The following is a 16,974-nucleotide window of genomic DNA, read 5'->3' as shown; positions in this document are numbered from 1 at the left end:
GTCAAAGTGTTGCCCAACTTCAAGTTTCGTTAAATGCAGATATATAAATTGATCTAAATATTTATTAGGTGAAAGGTATACTTTCACATATCGATAAGGAGGGGAGGATACACTTTGGTATACATGACAGCATCTCATTGTCTTTTATTTTTCTTTTTTTCTTTTTTTCTTTTTTTTGGTCTGAAGCATCTCATTGTCAATCCCTGGCAAGCAGGTGGGTCGGTTCTGACCTACGACAGAGACGAATTTAGAATTTAAATACAGTATGTCTTGAGTAGATCCTGAAATGATCTAAAATGAATATCTAACTCTATACATATATATTCACAATTATATATAATATTTTACTTCAAATATTAAATTATTCATAAACTCATGGTTAGATATGTCGCTAGATCTAAGTCGATAGAAAGTTGAGAGTATGCAATGGTGTCAAATAAGAGGTTGAGTTGAATTTAGATAGAACAAAACAGGATGAGTTAATGAATGAGCAAATCATTAATATGTCCTAAAGGTTACTTGGATGATAAGGGCTAAAACAACATGTCATAACTCAATTTGTCCACCAATTATCAAATTTTATTTTATATGTTTGCTTTCTTATAATTTGTTTATTACCTAATAAAAAGTTCTTTATTAACATATTTAAACATGTTGAGAATATAATCACATATTAAAAGTGTGTTCTCTCTAATAGCTTAGGTTTTTAGATGAGATGGTCACACACTTCAATATGGTATCAGAGCAGGTAAAGGTCCGGGATCGAACCTCAACGCCACCCGTTATCAAAAGGTATTTTCACGTGCTTGGCCCATAAAAAAAACAGACTTGCACGTGAAGGGGCGTATTGAAAATATAATCAAATATTGAAAGTGTGCTCTCTCTAATAACTTAAACTTTTAGATGAGATAGTCACACAATTCAATAAAACAAAATAAATATCTTAACAAAATCCCATGGGTCAATTTGAATGCAGTTTAGTCCAATTTTAAAATGGGCTATCAAAAAGGGTTGCATTAACAAATGGATAAGTCATTAACCTGTTCAAACTTGAACTGATCATATTTTCTTGGACTAATTTTTCAACCCAGCTTAGGGCTAAGGCCAATGGGGAGAAGGGCCCCACATTAAGCTCCAGAGCCTGCGTGGCATATTGGCATGGATTATTTGCTATTATTTGCCTTGTCCTATTTGCTATTATTTGCCTTGTCCCCTTTGCCTTGTGAGGGTAATTGGGAATTGGATTTTTCTGTTATATTTTCTCTTAAATTTGGGTCCCCAAGAGGGGTGGGAAGCATGGAAGCTGAAGATGACACATTTTAATTAGGTGGTGGCATGTGTCTTGTGTGAACAAGAGAAATTGATTAAGTTAATCATGTCTGACACACCCAACATGCAAAATTGATTATATTGAAAGTATTATCTACGCGGTATCACAGAGTTCAAGTACTCATGAAACGAACCGTTCTTAGCATACTGAGTCTTCTATTACATGATAACACGGCCTAGCTATGATGGGTTTTTTTTTTTCTGGTAAATTTTTTACAGGGAATAAAAAAATTGTTTATCTGTTTGGACACTGTTGTTTAACTTGTATCCACTTTTACACAGATAACAAGAATATTTTACATATGAGGAGTTCAGGAAAACAATTGCTAAACTTCAGCCATACGAAACTTCAGAAATTTTGTTAAAGTTAAATTCAGGCTGCAAGTTTGATGTGTTATTATGAAGTGGATAGGCTTGCAAATTTGAAGGCATATATGTACTCTTCGATGATTCTTCTCCTTTTGAGGGAGATCCTTTCTAGAGGTTGTCCATCTAGGAATTAGTGATCTAACTGGGCATCTCACATATTTTGTACAGCAACGGCAACAACATATCCAATGTAATCTTAAAAGCGGGGATCTGAGGATGGTACAATATCCCTACCTTTGTGAGGTAGAGAGGTTGTTTGCGATAGATCCTTCGCTCAAAAAAAATGTAACCGATGCAGTACTGTAAGAAAAATGAAACAACAAAATAGCGATATACGAAATAAGTGCGGGGTTGTAAGAAATGTAACCGGCGAAGGATTGATGCCAAGTGTTATCATTGTATAAACAACCTCAACCATAGAAGAGCAAAATAGCTTTTCTTCTCCTTTACATGTCATTAAATTTTGGTTTATTACTCTACCAATTTCCATAAGAATTCGAATTAAAAGTTTTAAATTCTTTACCCAAATCTGACATGGGCTACGTGAGTGGGTAGGTGCTAAGAATGTGAAGAACCTGAGCGGTTGAGCCGTGGGGATATTGGCTAGGACCACCCATAATGGCATTTGTGCCAAGGGAAAGTATTCTGCAGAGACCTGCCCCCTTCACCAATTTATTACTCGTCTTCACTTGCCTTAAAATTACTACTAGTGAGTAGTAATAGTAAATCACTTGCCTTCACTAACTTTTGGTATATACTGTAGTAATAGTAAATCATAAATGGGCCAACTCCATGTTTCTCCAACTCTTTCTCCATTTGACTATGATTATTTTGGGGCATAGGTATAACCCATTGTTTCTCTTATGTTTTTCGCATTTTGCTGTCAAATCCACTTTCGGCTATTGCAAAAATTTTGAGCAGAGAAGGCTCCTCGTGTATATTTTCTCCTTTTCTGGGAGGGGAAGAGAGCGGAGGCGGAGTTAAAAGTTTTGAGTATATAGGTTTTGGACTCTAGAAAAGGCAGCTTACTGGATTCTAAATTCTAGAAAAGAGTTCTGAATAAATTATTTATACACACTAATTGGACTTTTAAACGTAAATATATAATATAGGCCAAAACTATTAGATTCAGTCGAACATGTAAACAGAACAGTAGCTCCGCCCATGAAAGGATAGGAGAAGATACTTGTGACTAGTGAGTGAGCATCATAGGCATATGTATATTCTGCACGGATTCAACAGCATTTTCGACACCTTATATATATATATATATATATATATATATATATATAAAACTATCACTAAGTTTCAGCAAATACCAAAATCATGAACTCATAATTCAGAAGTGTAACGAATTTAGCGGTAAGAACCTAAAGGTTGAATCTGCTTCTGATAGCGTCGAGTAAATTGGCATCAAATCACAAATATGTATATTCGTACATCAAGCAGACACAAAGTTGTCCAATTTGGCAGCTAGTCCAAGGTACAAGCTGTTTGTTTTCTATTTCCTTCCAAAAACTGTCTGATGCCTATGTGAACAACCTCTAATGACAATCTGCGAGTACATAGGGTTGTTGTTGTGCATTATTGACACAAGTGGCAACTGTAAATTTAATATAAAACGTGAGATCTCCAACCAAAGAAATATACAAATTGCTCATATCATTTGCCGACTAGCTAACAAGATAGAACCGACATGTAATATGTATAATAGGGCCAATGCTAATTAATGGTGCATGTGGGTCATCATTTTGTTGGATTAAAGGGCTACACTCAAAGAAGATACATTGCAGAGCTATGAACCAAACCCAAGCATTTTGGAGTTTAAGACCTAGACATACCTGAGAATGACCCAAACATCTTTTTCAACTACAGCCTATATGCTATAGATCCTCAACCCAAGTAGCCAGGACCATATACCCTACTACACCAGTGAGTGCACTATAGAGAATGTGTTCTAGTTTTTTACAATCAACGTTGTAAAAGCATTTAAGTTACTGCTGCAACTGTTTTTTTCTTTTGGTTCCAGTTCCTGAAGAACTACCCCAATTCCTGCTCATCGTTTAACCCGACTCCTACTCACTTTCCTCACCAAGAAGATAGTACCATTTAATTCCCAATGCTCACAAATAATTTTATGGTAACCAGTCATTTTCGTAATTAGCTCCATCTTTGTGAGCCCCACAAAGGAAGGGTAAGGTCTACGTACATCTTACCCTTCTCAGACTCCACTTGTGAAATTACACTGGGTATGTTATTATAACTCCATGTGTGACTCTACTCATTTGGGTATGTTGTTGTAACTCCATCTGTGTAACTTTCCCGATACGGAACTCGTTTAAAGGTGAGGATTGTGGTAGGTTGAATGCCAGTGTTAAACTGGTCAATTTTATGATTTCTTGGGGTTGAACGTATTTTTGTTAGTTATTTTGGCAATTGGCAGGTGCTTAAAACTTTTCATACAATCGAGAAACCAATGGCATCACTCGACTCTCAATGATCAAGCTAGCCAAGCACGAAAATGCAACATAGGCCAAAGGGGACCATATTTAAAGAAAGCAACAACGAGTTACACGCTTAAAACAAGAACAAATTACATTTATTATCTCAATGGAAAAAAGGCTCCCAATACGTAGCAAAATATCATTAAAATATTCGATCCAGTGGAGTACTAATTTGGAATACAATCAACTCCCATAAAAGAGGCAGGAGGAAGTTAAAAAATATGTTTTACAATAAACATATAATATTAAAAAAAAAAAATGGACAATCCTCTCTATTGTACAAGTGGGCAACCTGCCCTTATTGTTGATGGGCAACTAAAATCAAACCAATTGCAATGGACAGACAAAAGCCATTCCTCGAACTCAAACAAGATTTATGGTGAAGGAGACGTAAGGATGAGCCTCTGTATCACCTCCAAAAGCAGCCAGTCCTCCTTCATCCTCAGCTTTCCAGAAATTGCTGCAGTAGAATTAAAAAACAATATAAATGGGGAACATGGTAATAGAAACATTTAATAATCGTCAGTCAAAGGTTGGGCAGAAAAACATGTAGGTCCAAGGACCACAATCCACGTAGATGTGGCCAATTGCAACAGAAGAAATGCATGTTCTTCTTACGATTCACTCAGGGGACCATTATCAGAACTTTCAACCTCAAGTAAAGATAGAATGGAGTCAATGTACTCGGGACCAGTCATAGTCAGGCTAAATAGCATCCATGTTATACATGTTCCTGTTCGGTGGAAACTGGGAGAAATATTATGGGCATTATAAACACCATTGACAGTCACATGCAAAATCTTAACGTGTTCAAAGCTTTACACACGTCACTTGTGGAAAAATACCACATGCTTTACAAAACCAGTTCTTTTTAGTAGAGCAAATAGGAGGCATCATTCACAACATGGAGGGAGTCATGGAATTTGGGTGTTTCTGCCATCCATTCCCAAGCACATAAAACTCTTCCACATATAGTGTTTCGGTGCAACTAGATCTAGGAGGTATCTGTATCAAATGTGGTTAGGATTGGGATTCATCACATACCTGTTTGAACTGTCGCAGAGTGACTCGAGAATAGAACGTACTTTCTTCTCACTTTTGATAGAGGGTGCCAATACAACAGACTGAAAATTTATGTCACTTCTTTAGTAAATGATTAGTGATAATAATCTACATACAACAAAAAGAGTAGTTGAAGAACATAATATATAAAGGATTCAAATGAATTACCAAAAATGACGGAGGCAAGCCATATCTCAAAATGCTCTCAGCAAAGATACGCACAGCGCAGAAGTGCATCCAGGAGCTAAAAACCTGTAGAATGATGGTAGCACTTTTTAGACATGGATTCAATCTCACCAATTAGGATATGGGTGAGTTGGAAATGAAATAAATCGATCAGAACTAAGAAAAGAAAAGGAAATAGTGAACCCAGATCGAGATGGAATCCTCTAACAGTCAGAATTCGGAAATCACAAAGAGGGCACACACTTAGGCCATTAATACTTTGGTTTATTGGCTGTAAAATTCCAAATCAATGTTTTCCTGCTCTTTGCTCCATTGAATCCAAAACTGCTCTATGAACTGGAGCTAACTCTATACACTTAATGATTATGATTCCACATCCTTGGAATGTCTTTGAAGTGATAACAAATTCATATGAAAGAAGTGTGCACTAGAACCCACTAGTCAAGGCATGCACTTGTTATCTAAACAGACAACCGATGAGAAGATGCAAAGTGCATGACAATACTCTTCTTTTGCTGAAGTGGAACAAACTTATGATAAGTTACCGAAGGTAAGTGAAGAACAAATTGCTGCGAAGGACTAATCTATTACGAGTTCAATTTACCCCCCTGGTTTGACCACTTTCCCGCATATCTCAATGATAAAGCATGTGCAAATCAATCCGAAATTGGCTTTGTACCTTGCATGTTGATATTGTTGGTAATTTCTGGAAACAAACTCCAGAGTTTCACTACGTAGAATTATTTTATATGGAACCTTTATTGCGCCTAAGCCTAAATGTATCTGCATGAATTGCTATGATATGGACATAGATACTTCTAATTTTCTAATGGACTCTTAAAATACACTAGCCTAAATTGAACATACCTGTGTAGGTTTAGTGTCTGAATCTAATATCCTTACCAGACACAGAAACTTGGAACCTTCTCCAATCTTCCCCCACCCTTGTGTCCCATAAAGCCTCCTTATTACCATCTCTGAATGGTTTATCACTATCATCGCCTAACAGCACCAACAGATTTGAGAACCATGTGCACCTTTCTGTCATAAAGTTTGTTTAATCATACGAAACTGGCGACAGATAACCAGTGAACCGTGACTGCTTTCAGGGAAAGCACGAATTTGGGGTTCTACATCATTGAAGACTCAGGCTGTCACTGCTGATTAGATTGGAAAACATTGACTTATTGACCTCGTGATGCGAATTTCATGGCTGAGCACAGCTCATCCCTCACTGTTACTCCCTTTAGATGTGTTCAAATGGTCAGTTCACTTTCCAATTAAACATTAGGTCCAGTTTCCAAAAGTTTTGATCCTTTCTTTTGAGTAACAAAAATCAAATATTGACTAAATATTGGACAAGTGACTGGCTATTATTAGTCCTCAATGACCAAATTAGAGGGATGTAAAGATGTAGTAAACAAGTTTATTAGGATTCTCAACAACATAAATCCCTCATTCGCAGGAGATAGAGGGGCAAAAAAATTTGGGTCCCTAAAAAACCCTTGGTTAATACCCATAAAGCAGGTCCACAAGTCATGGGCCAAATTCTGGACAAAAAAATTATTATAAGGCCCAGTTAAGAAAGCCAAAAGGAGAGATTTCAGATTTAAAAAGACCAAGCAGGCCTGGAAAGCAAAGGAACTCAAAACAGGGTCTAACTATAATAGATTCAACTTGCTTTCATCTGAACCTCGCAACACCTCAGTTGACGACATGCAAAACGCAGAATCCAGCCATCTTGGGACCAACTTCCCAGTTCTATCTGCAGACTCCTGCTATTCAGACGCTGACGACAAGCAAGACCTGCAAGTTTGCATCCCCCATCTATATCGACAACCTTCAATAAGCAGGGATTCGGCCCTGGTAAGAAGCTCCGACACAGACTACTCTTCTCAATCGGCTAGTGGAGCCCTGCCATTAACATGGTATGAAGCTGAAGCAAGCTTGCACAGGATAAGCAGCCCAACTGTAATTGAAACATCGAAATGGACCAAAATTGCTACGGGAAGGCATGCAAAGCAGCCTTTGGAAGTAATGCAACTGGCTTTGAGCACGAACTATTGGGTTTGGTTGTAAGAATGGAACAAAGAAGGTTGGCACAGCTTCAACATCACAAAACATCACCCAGTTCTGAAAAGAGAAGGAAGGAGAACGGAAGATACTTGTGGGGTAAATTATGATAGGAGGGACCAACGTCAAATGGAGTCTAGGGGCAGGCAGTACCACTCTGTCTCTGGATGAAATTAAAAATCTTAAGCTGGAATGTACGGGGAGCGAATGATAGAGGGAAAAGAGACACCATTAAATCCTCGTTCGCAAGGAAAGCTGATATCATGTGTTTGCAGGAAACAAAAGTCGAAGACTAGACAGCAGGTGAAGTGTTTCATTTGTGGTGCAATAGGTGGGCTGATTGGGCTGTGTTAAAGGCAGTAGCGGGGGTATCATAGTTGCTTGGGATGAAAGGCAGTGGAACAACATTGGGAATTGGCTGGGCTCCTTTTCAGCTTCCTGTATGCTTGAGAATTCTCGGCAAGAATTCAGATGGCGCCTCACAAGCATTTATGGACCTCACAGAAATTTAGAAAGGGAAGCTATGTGGCTTTTAAAGTTCTTACAATAAAAAAGCAATTTTGAGTACTTTTCACCCTGGATAGGTTGGGGTCTCTTTTTACTCCTCTTTTTGGGATAAGTTGATAGGTTATGATCGTTTTCCATTTATTTTTTCCATATTCATTTATAAATTTCTTTCTCAAAAATAATAAAAACAAAGATTGCCAAGGCTTTTCCCTAGTGTTAGAACGTGCTCCCTCTGTTTCATACGTTGCTCATGTAAGATGAGACTTGGTCCAAGGACAACAACAAGGCTCTAGAGCCACCGCTTGAATTGCCACTGGAGTGGTCTACTATATCTCTCCTATAGTTCATTCCAAAGGTTCACGCGACAAAGTCAGGAATATTATCTTGATCTCCTAAGCATTTCACTTCCATCGAACTCTATCAGATCATAAATCCTAGAAGAATAAACTCATTTCATCCCGTTGAAATAGTCAAAAATTGAAGTTAGCATCTTACTGTAAAGTGATCTTGAGATGAAACATAGACTTCACCCAAGTTAGCCCAAACTACAAAAGAGACTTAAGGATCCTTATATAAAGTGGATTAGATATATTTTTGCCTGATGAAAACTCAAATAACTTTTTCATTTCCTTCAAAACTGCAAAGCATCTCAAATTTAAATCCAGTACCACAGGCAAGTCTATGAATCTCAAAAGAGACTTAAGGATCCTTATATAAAGTAGATTAGATATATTTTTGCCTGATGAAAACTCAAATAACTTTTTCATTTCCTTCAAAACTGCAAAGCATCTCAAATTTAAATCCAGTACCACAGGCAAGTCTATGAATCTCGTAAAATTAACAGTTAGCAGAAAATGTTACAGATATGCTTAGAAGTCCAATAGGTTCTTAAGAGGGGAGTACCTCCCCATAACTGGTATAGCACCACTGCAACAGAGAGCTTCTGAATGTCTCTTGGTCTTGCATCAGTTTTTCCAGCTCTTGTTTCCGGTTTTCTTGTGTCTCTGGATTATGTTCAACATCGCGAACCTGAATCAAATGTACCATAAGACACTCTTTAGATGAGGCCTTCCTCTATCAATAGTTCTTCCCACAGCACAATGTATATATACGCACACATACAACAACTTTACATATTAAAAAGCTATTTGCCGACCTGGTGGGGGTAGTCCTGGGGGAAGAGAGACTTGAAAAATGTATGGAAAACTCACCTGGAAGCCTCTTTCACGCGCCTTAATCTTGAAATTGTCGGCATCACGGTTGAATAATGTTACAGTATAAAGAGCATATTCATTGTCCTCATGGAGCAACTTAGAAGATCTGGGGACCTAAACAATTAGTTAAATGAAAAAGTAGAACTTGTGGGATTGCACTATAAAGAGTTCAGAAAGAAAGAAACACATTTGCAGATTCCAGAAAGAAGAAATCCAGTTATTCCTCGAAGGAGAATAAACTAATCCAAAATGCATTGCCACAATCAGAACCACAATGCATAGCAGAGACACAATCCAAGTAAATAGAAGATATACGAAGCTATACACTGTTTCCAACAAAGTTCTTACCACATAGCCGGTCAGGGTCTCGTAACTTGATAACCAGTCTTTCTGTGAGTATTTAGAAACAACAGAAAGGAGAGTTGTTAAGTGTTCTGAGGTAACAATATCTTCCGGCTTTACCAAACTGGACAGATCACGGACAGCTAAACTGTAACAAAAACACCACGCACATCAGCTAGAATGTCAAATAGATACAAATTAAAAAACAATTATAGCAACCGAGATCAGCAATTCCAAAGATTATTTAAAGCCACGTGGCATCCCCAAATCTCAGAGGAAATTCCACTGACTAACCAATTAAAACAACAAATAGCAAAGAAACGAACATTGAAGAGCAGTCTCCCTAATCCTTTGATAAGGATAAGTTCCAAGAACCGAGTACCAAACTTCAGATTTTTTGCAATCTTCTCCAAAAATATTAAAGTTTCTATTAGCAAACATGAATCTAGCACTCTGTATGGAATGTTGCATTTTATTTTCTCCCATCCAGATGGAGTTCCTATAATCCATAAAATTTCATTCAGTTAGCAGTATACCTAATGCAAAACTATCTATCACCACATAATGTTTTTAAATAAATCATCTCTCACCACCACATGTAAACTCAAAATTAGTTTAGGTCATAGGAATAATTGATTTTAGGTACATTTTGACAGTAGCTGTTCTATCCAGCCTCTCTCTCTCTCCTCCTCCTCCTTTTGTGTGTGTGTGTGTACAATTCTAGCTGACCAGATACTATGAGGGCCACATTTTTTTTTCTGATAACCAAGAAATCCACAAGGGCCAGTGGCACACCTTTGGAACTCTGTGGATAATGGGCCCACCCCTCTACCCTTCTCCACTTAAATAACAGGTTTTTGCCTGCAGCAGCGTTTGAATCCGTAATGTGCGCTTCACATCATAAGCTGAGCACTTACCACTAAGCCACCTTTAATATCTGTCGACCTTTAACAAAAACAACATGGATGTATTTTCCGTGTTTAATCTTTATCAAAGAAAACATTTCATGTCTAATAGAATCCTATTTCAACATAGCCTTTCTTAAGTTAGCTGCCTCTTTTCCTTTTTAAATTCCACAAGTAGGCAGTGGGTAAAGCTTCTTTGATAGTAAATCAATAAGATATAGCTGAATACTCAAAACTGATAAATCCATTAAATGGAAGTATGTTTTTGCAATGGAATCCCATCTCTTACATACCTTCCGGTCTGCTTTCGGTTGATAGCATTAAGTTGACTACGCACATTGTTATACTCAGAAACACGAACCTGTCATAGATAACCAACAGATATTATAAGGACGATCAAAATATCTAATTATTAGCACGTTTTACGTCATTTTGCATCAAACCTGTACAAATTTTCAAACTATCAGAAAAGGAGGTAGTATCATCTGTTGTCATATCATAAGGGATGACATTGTTTGAGCAATACAGCACACTGTGATTAGAAAGCTCTTAGTAGTTAGTAGTAAATCCAGATAGTCAACATTCAATCCAATGAAGTATCTCATAGAAAACTTAAAACAAAGACTCTCGAACCCACCATGGCTGTACTTAATTGACAAAATGATATTACTTGATGGTTTTGAGGAGGAATAGTTAGTTCTGGGGAAGCACACTCGAGGAATCAGTGGAACCAAACGGTGAATGTTTAACTAACGTTGTTTACTGTATCTTCAACAAGTACTTAATACACATTACTGTTATGGACCTATAGCACCAATTTGGACGAAACAAAAGGGAAATGTGCACATAAATTAGACATAAGGGTTGTCGGCCAATAGGGTCAGGCCATCTAAATCATAGAGGATAACAAAGAAAAAAGAAAAGAAAAATTGTCTTAGGTCCCGTTCGACTTAATGGAGATCTGAATCCATTTAGTGCATTTTTTAAAATCTTTTACAATCGCTTATTTGCTCAGAATATGCCTATTTATTCAGATTTGGTACAAAGTCTAATCATTAAGACTTTTATTTAAAAATTCATGTGAAATTTTACCACTACTCTATCAACTACCGAAGCAACACTATCACCGCCAACCACCGGCTACCACCATCAGCTACTAGCCTCCAATGCACAACCACCACCACCCACTTCCACCGCATCCACCACCACTATCCACCTTGACCACCACCAACACCTCTATCGCACAACCATCTCCAGCCACCATTGTACAACCACAGCATTAGCCTCCTCCACCAATAACGACCACCACTAGGCACCACCTCACAATCATCACCACAGCTGCCACCGCCGCTAGTTGTTTTTTCATCAAAATGATAGTTTTTCCAACACCATAAAAATTATATTTTTCCAATATTTTTTTTGGATATAATATTTGATTTTTATTTTATTTGACTTTTATATCTATTACTAGCAAACTATGCCTGTGCGATGCACGAGGCTCAACATGATTAATTTGGTTACTCACTTTAGTTGGTCTTTATGGTTTGTATATTTTGCAAAGGATACCGCGATTCTCCTTAGTGAGTCTCCATATTTTGTTTCTTTTCCTCTTATTTTTCCTCTTAAATTCTCAATTGTTGTTAAAATTTGTATTATTTTGGTTACGTCCGCCTTTTTTTATATTTAGTAAGTTGACAATTCAAATATCCTACATGTCAAGTTTATAATCACAAGATTCAAAGTATATTTTATTATATTATACACATTTTTAATTTAGAACCACAAGATTCAAAAGTCTATCTTTATTTCTTAAACTCCGTGTCTAGTCAAACTTAGACACTTAAATTGAGACAGAGGGAGTATATGCCAAATGAAGGAAATGAAAGGACAATTGAGACACTGCGTTAGATCTAATTAACAAAGAAATTTGTAGAATAAACTTACCAAAATTAATAGCAAAACTCTAATTTAAAGAGGAAAAATTAAAAGAAAATCTCAAATTCAAAGTACCAACCATATGAGCCACCAAGAAGCTCAGAGAAAAATCAGATCGAGCGAGTGAAGACCAGAGAAGTAGAAGAAAGGTGAGAGACCACCGGAGTAGTGAAGAAGAAAGGCATTACTCACTCTAGTTAGTCTTTATGGTTTGTATATTTTGCAAAGGATACCGCGATTCTCCTTAGTGAGTCTCCATTTTTTGTTTCTTTTCCTCTTATTTTTCCCCTTAATTTCTCAATTGTTGTTAAATTTGTCTTATTTTGGTTACGTCCGCCTCTTTTTATATTAGTAAGTTGACGATTCAAATATCCTACATGTCAAGTTTATAATCACAAGATTCAAAAGATATTTTATTATATTACACACATTTTTAATTTAGAACCACAAGATTCAAAAGTCTATCTTTATTTTTTAAACTCCGTGTCTAGTCAAACTTACACTTTTCTATTATATATAAGTGGCAAAGGAGGACGAACACAGCATTGACAAATTGTACAAAAAGCTATCTGAGTTGTACACTATATTATATATAAGTGGCAAAGGAGGACGAACGCAGCATTGACAAATTGTACAAAAAGCTATCTGAGTTGTACACTAAATTTGGACTTATTTCAATTGTACTTGGTTTCTTTCCTTTTTTTCTAGTTGTGGGTCCACTTCATTTAAAGCACTATATGCCAAATGAAGGAAATGAAAGGACAATTGAGACACTCCGGACACGTGGGGACTTAAAAAGTAAACACACAAGAGGTAGAATTAATGTTAAACTTCTGAAATGTACACATGTTAGTCCCTAATTAGAGTAAAATTTCATGTGCTTTCTATAATAGAGTAATAAAATGAAGTGTAGAAGTAAAGAAAAACGTAAAAGTGGAATACACGTGCACAGAGAATAGGTGGCAAACCAAGTAGTAGTACTTGTTAAATGAAGTGGACCCACAACTGGAAAAAAAGGAAAGAAACCAAGTACAATTGAAATAAGTCCAAATTTAGTGTACAACTCATACATGCTTTTTGTACAATTTGTCAATGTTGTGTTCGTCCTCTTTGCCACTTATATATAATAGAAAAGTTTCTACATAAAGAAAAATTGTACACACACAGATGCTGAGATAAATAGTTTGAATTAGTCAATGTTCCGGTTTAGAGACAATATCTTAATAATCAATTATGTGTTAACATAGAAACATCTTAATCTTTTTAAAAAAGAGAAAAGAGAAAAAAAAAATACTAAACAAGCCTTAAATTGGTTATGGACATATAAGAGGGCTCCTCATATACAAGTATACACTACATAAAATAAAGATATTTTACACCGCATGAAATAAATAATTTTAGATTAAAGAAACTTCCCTAAATACCAGAACTCCTAATTATGACACAACCATCTAGGATAAAATAGACTGCTGTTGTAGATATTTTCTAACACACAACAGCATTAATTCTCTTAAATTTCAACACACTATCTCAAATTTAAGGTAGTGAAGCAACTTGAATTAATCAAAACTAAAATGCCGAGTAGAAGATACTGAAAAAGTTATTAGTGACAGAACGCTATACTTGCTGGCTTTGTTGCTCGGACTCTCCATAAATGTTGTTGCACCTATGTCGTATCCTCCAAAAATTCACTACTTTTAGAGGATTCGACACGCAGCAGTCGACATTTTCAAAGAGTCCGAGCAACATTGGCTGCTGGTATACAACTTTTATACAGTTGTTTTTTGCCCTTTATTAATAAAATTTAATTGCGTTATCAAGAAACCAATCTGAATAGCATCGTTGAAATAATGCCATCGAGATAATAGACAATCATTGAAAAGGAAAGAACTGCTACAATTCTTTCTTCCGGACGGTCACCAGTAACTGCAAAGTGAAAAGTGCTTGTTGCAGCACCCAGAAATTAATAACTTCTCAATTACAGAAAAAGAGCTATGGTGACGCAATATCGGGGAGATTTTCGTTGTAGATGGAATAAGTGGCTGAAGAGTAGCCAAAAAAAGTTGATGGAACAATGACTAGAAATCCAATAGCTTTCATTGTAGCTTGAGTATACGGCTGAGAATAACCAAAAAAAGTTGTTGAAACAATGACATGAAATGCAATATTTGCATGAGGAACTTAATAACTAGACTCTAATGCCATAAAAGAAAGAGAAATGGCAAAGACTTCCCAAAGATAGTGTCTAGAGATTCAATGTTCAATGGAGGACCCAACACCCACACTCTGACCACAAAGAATAAAGACAAGAAGATCTTTTCCATAACAGCAGAATTCAACACTTAGAGGAGGGACTCAATACCCAAACTCCATTACTACTAAGAAGAATAGAAGAAATAAGCTTGCAGATATTTTGGTTTGACCAGAAGCTGGAATAGTGGTTAGAAAAGACGATGTAATTTTACCAATGGTGGAAAATCCTCCGATATGCAAGCGGTGTACCAAAAAGTAGAATCTACAAAAAAGATATGATTTCCCCGAAGACACCCAATCTTTTATACAAATTATTCTCATGGTGCACCCAAAAGAAACTAGGAATAAGAAGCTACTCCTCAAATTTAAAAAGTTATACTCTATTTCATCAAAAGCTCTCAAGTTTCCCTCCTTCCAGAGGACTCACATGAGTGCTAGTGCCACACATCCTAGACCCTCCATTTTCTTTTCTTTCTTTTATATGTCCAACTCAATATTGCTCTACTTTCCACTATGGTCCTCCTTTTTTGGATAAAGAAGAGACGTCCACTACATTGATAATCAGAAAAAGCCTCCTGAATCATTTAACCAGAGGACTTTGAGGGTTGATAAAACAAATATGGAAAAAGATAAAAAGAAAAAAAAAAGGATTGCCAGCATCAACAAATTAAAATGACTGGTTAAATATATTTGCCCTGAAATGGACCTATTTAGCTCTGTAAAGAGCAAACACAAGACTTCCTCAGCCAAAAGTGAAATTAAGGAATGATAATTCATCTTTGCTTTCTCCCTTAGTTATGGTGTTCTTGTTTCCTTCAAAATCTCCATTCTCTGTTTACATACTAGAGCTATTTCTTCATTTTACTTCACCATGCCTAAACATACTGGCCTAATCATAACTTGTATCGCGAATATTTTATGTGAGCATTGAAACGGAAATTCCTACCACCATCACCACCCAACCAAAAATGAAAATTAGATAAGATCTCTGAGATTCTCATACACAATACTGCTCCTGACAAAAATTACTGGTCTCAGATAACACAACAAAATAGATACCTTAAGGTCATCTTCAATCTTGGCAACTTGGCTGTGAATTCCATCCACAATCTCCTTAAGTGGTGACATTGTTGGATACTTTGCCTCATCCCATGCAAACCTACAACCAAAATCAAATTTTTTTGTCAGGAAAAAAGTTAAAATCTTGAAAGCGGTCAAATTAGGCAATTACCTAGTGAGGTATGAGTCAACAGGAACCCCATCCACAGTCAGAGAGCTACTGAGAACCCCCGAAATCCTCTCCAATTCCTCGATCTGACGTCGTGTCTTCGAGCAGACCCCTTCAATGAAGGTATTTGACTGCAAAAATTCAAACTTTCCACATCAGATGCGCATCAATACCACATCAAAAACCAAATTTCTCGAATCCTAAGTACAGATTTGCCCATTGATAATCAAATTCTACCTCTCCCCTTCCCCCAATTGCAAAGTTACAGTTAATAGCTACTAAAAATGAGAAAATGATAACAATTATAGATCACACATGACTAGTGCTTCGCAACTGACATACAGAACACATCAAAATTAGAGAAACAGAAAGAAAAAAAAAAAAACGCTAATTTCCACATCAGATTCAAATCAATAACTAAATTTCTCGATTCCTAAATTTTGATAATCAAGTCCTACCTATCCCCTTCTCCAGTTGCAAAATTACAGTTAGTAGCTACTAAAAAGGAGAAAAAATACAACAATCCATTATAGATCACAATACAGAACACATTAAATAGCTAAATTTCTCAATTCCTAAATACAGTTTTTGCCAATTGTATCAAGTTGTACCTATTCCCTTCCCCAATTGCAGTTAATAGCTACTAAAAACGAGAAAATGACAATAATCCGTTATAGATCACAAATTACTAATGCTTCGCAACTGAATTATCAAAATGTATAGAGAGAGACCTTGACGAGATCATCGCTGAGAGCTAGAAGCGAATCCAATGTACCGACACGGAGATCAGGGATGTTAAACTGCAGAGGAAAATGGCAGATCTCAGTAAAATAGGAATGTTAGAGGGAAGGGGAGAGAGAGAGCTTACTCTATAAAGAGGAGTGTCGAATGAATGCTTGGATATGGATTCTTGAAGGCGACTCCATAGAGAAGTAGTAGATGAGTTGTGCTGAACCGGAAGAGAAACCACCCAGTACCGAGAAGCCATTCTTACACAGTTGCTTTGATAATTGATTAGATGCAGAAACAAAACCAGATAAATATAGGGACGAGTCGTTGAAATTTTT

The 16,974-nt window shown here is 36.6% G+C and overlaps 1 protein-coding gene across 1 annotated transcript; it reads right to left on the bottom strand.

The window, feature by feature from the left end:
* Positions 1-4,275: 4,275 nt before the first annotated feature.
* On the bottom strand, positions 4,276-16,974 carry LOC132632327 (V-type proton ATPase subunit C). Its single transcript, XM_060348212.1, has 11 exons — positions 16,776-16,974; positions 16,639-16,707; positions 15,911-16,038; positions 15,739-15,838; positions 10,785-10,852; positions 9,593-9,734; positions 9,242-9,358; positions 8,934-9,059; positions 5,433-5,516; positions 5,247-5,326; positions 4,276-4,662 (listed from the first exon to the last, which is right to left on the bottom strand). Exons 1-11 carry the CDS (start codon positions 16,893-16,895, stop codon positions 4,566-4,568), a joined length of 1,131 nt encoding a protein of 376 aa, XP_060204195.1. The 5' UTR covers positions 16,896-16,974; the 3' UTR covers positions 4,276-4,565.

Source organism: Lycium barbarum, chromosome 3 (assembly GCF_019175385.1).
Source record: "Lycium barbarum isolate Lr01 chromosome 3, ASM1917538v2, whole genome shotgun sequence".
Taxonomy (NCBI): Eukaryota; Viridiplantae; Streptophyta; class Magnoliopsida; order Solanales; family Solanaceae; genus Lycium; species Lycium barbarum.
Note: the sequence above shows the minus strand (reverse complement) of the source record. Positions and strands in the feature narration are given on the sequence as shown.

What these genes read in the sequence shown, in the direction of transcription:
- LOC132632327 (XM_060348212.1), bottom strand. Translation starts at nt 16,895, where the DNA reads ATGGCTTCTCGGTACTGGGTGGTTTCTCTTCCGGTTCAGCACAACTCA. An exon ending in GTTGACTCATACCTCACTAG is followed by an intron (nt 15,839 to 15,910) that starts GTAATTGCCTAA and finishes TTTTGGTTGTAG; the next exon opens with GTTTGCATGGGATGAGGCAA. An exon ending in AACCGAAAGCAGACCGGAAG is followed by an intron (nt 9,735 to 10,784) that starts GTATGTAAGAGA and finishes TTTTTGTTACAG; the next exon opens with TTTAGCTGTCCGTGATCTGT.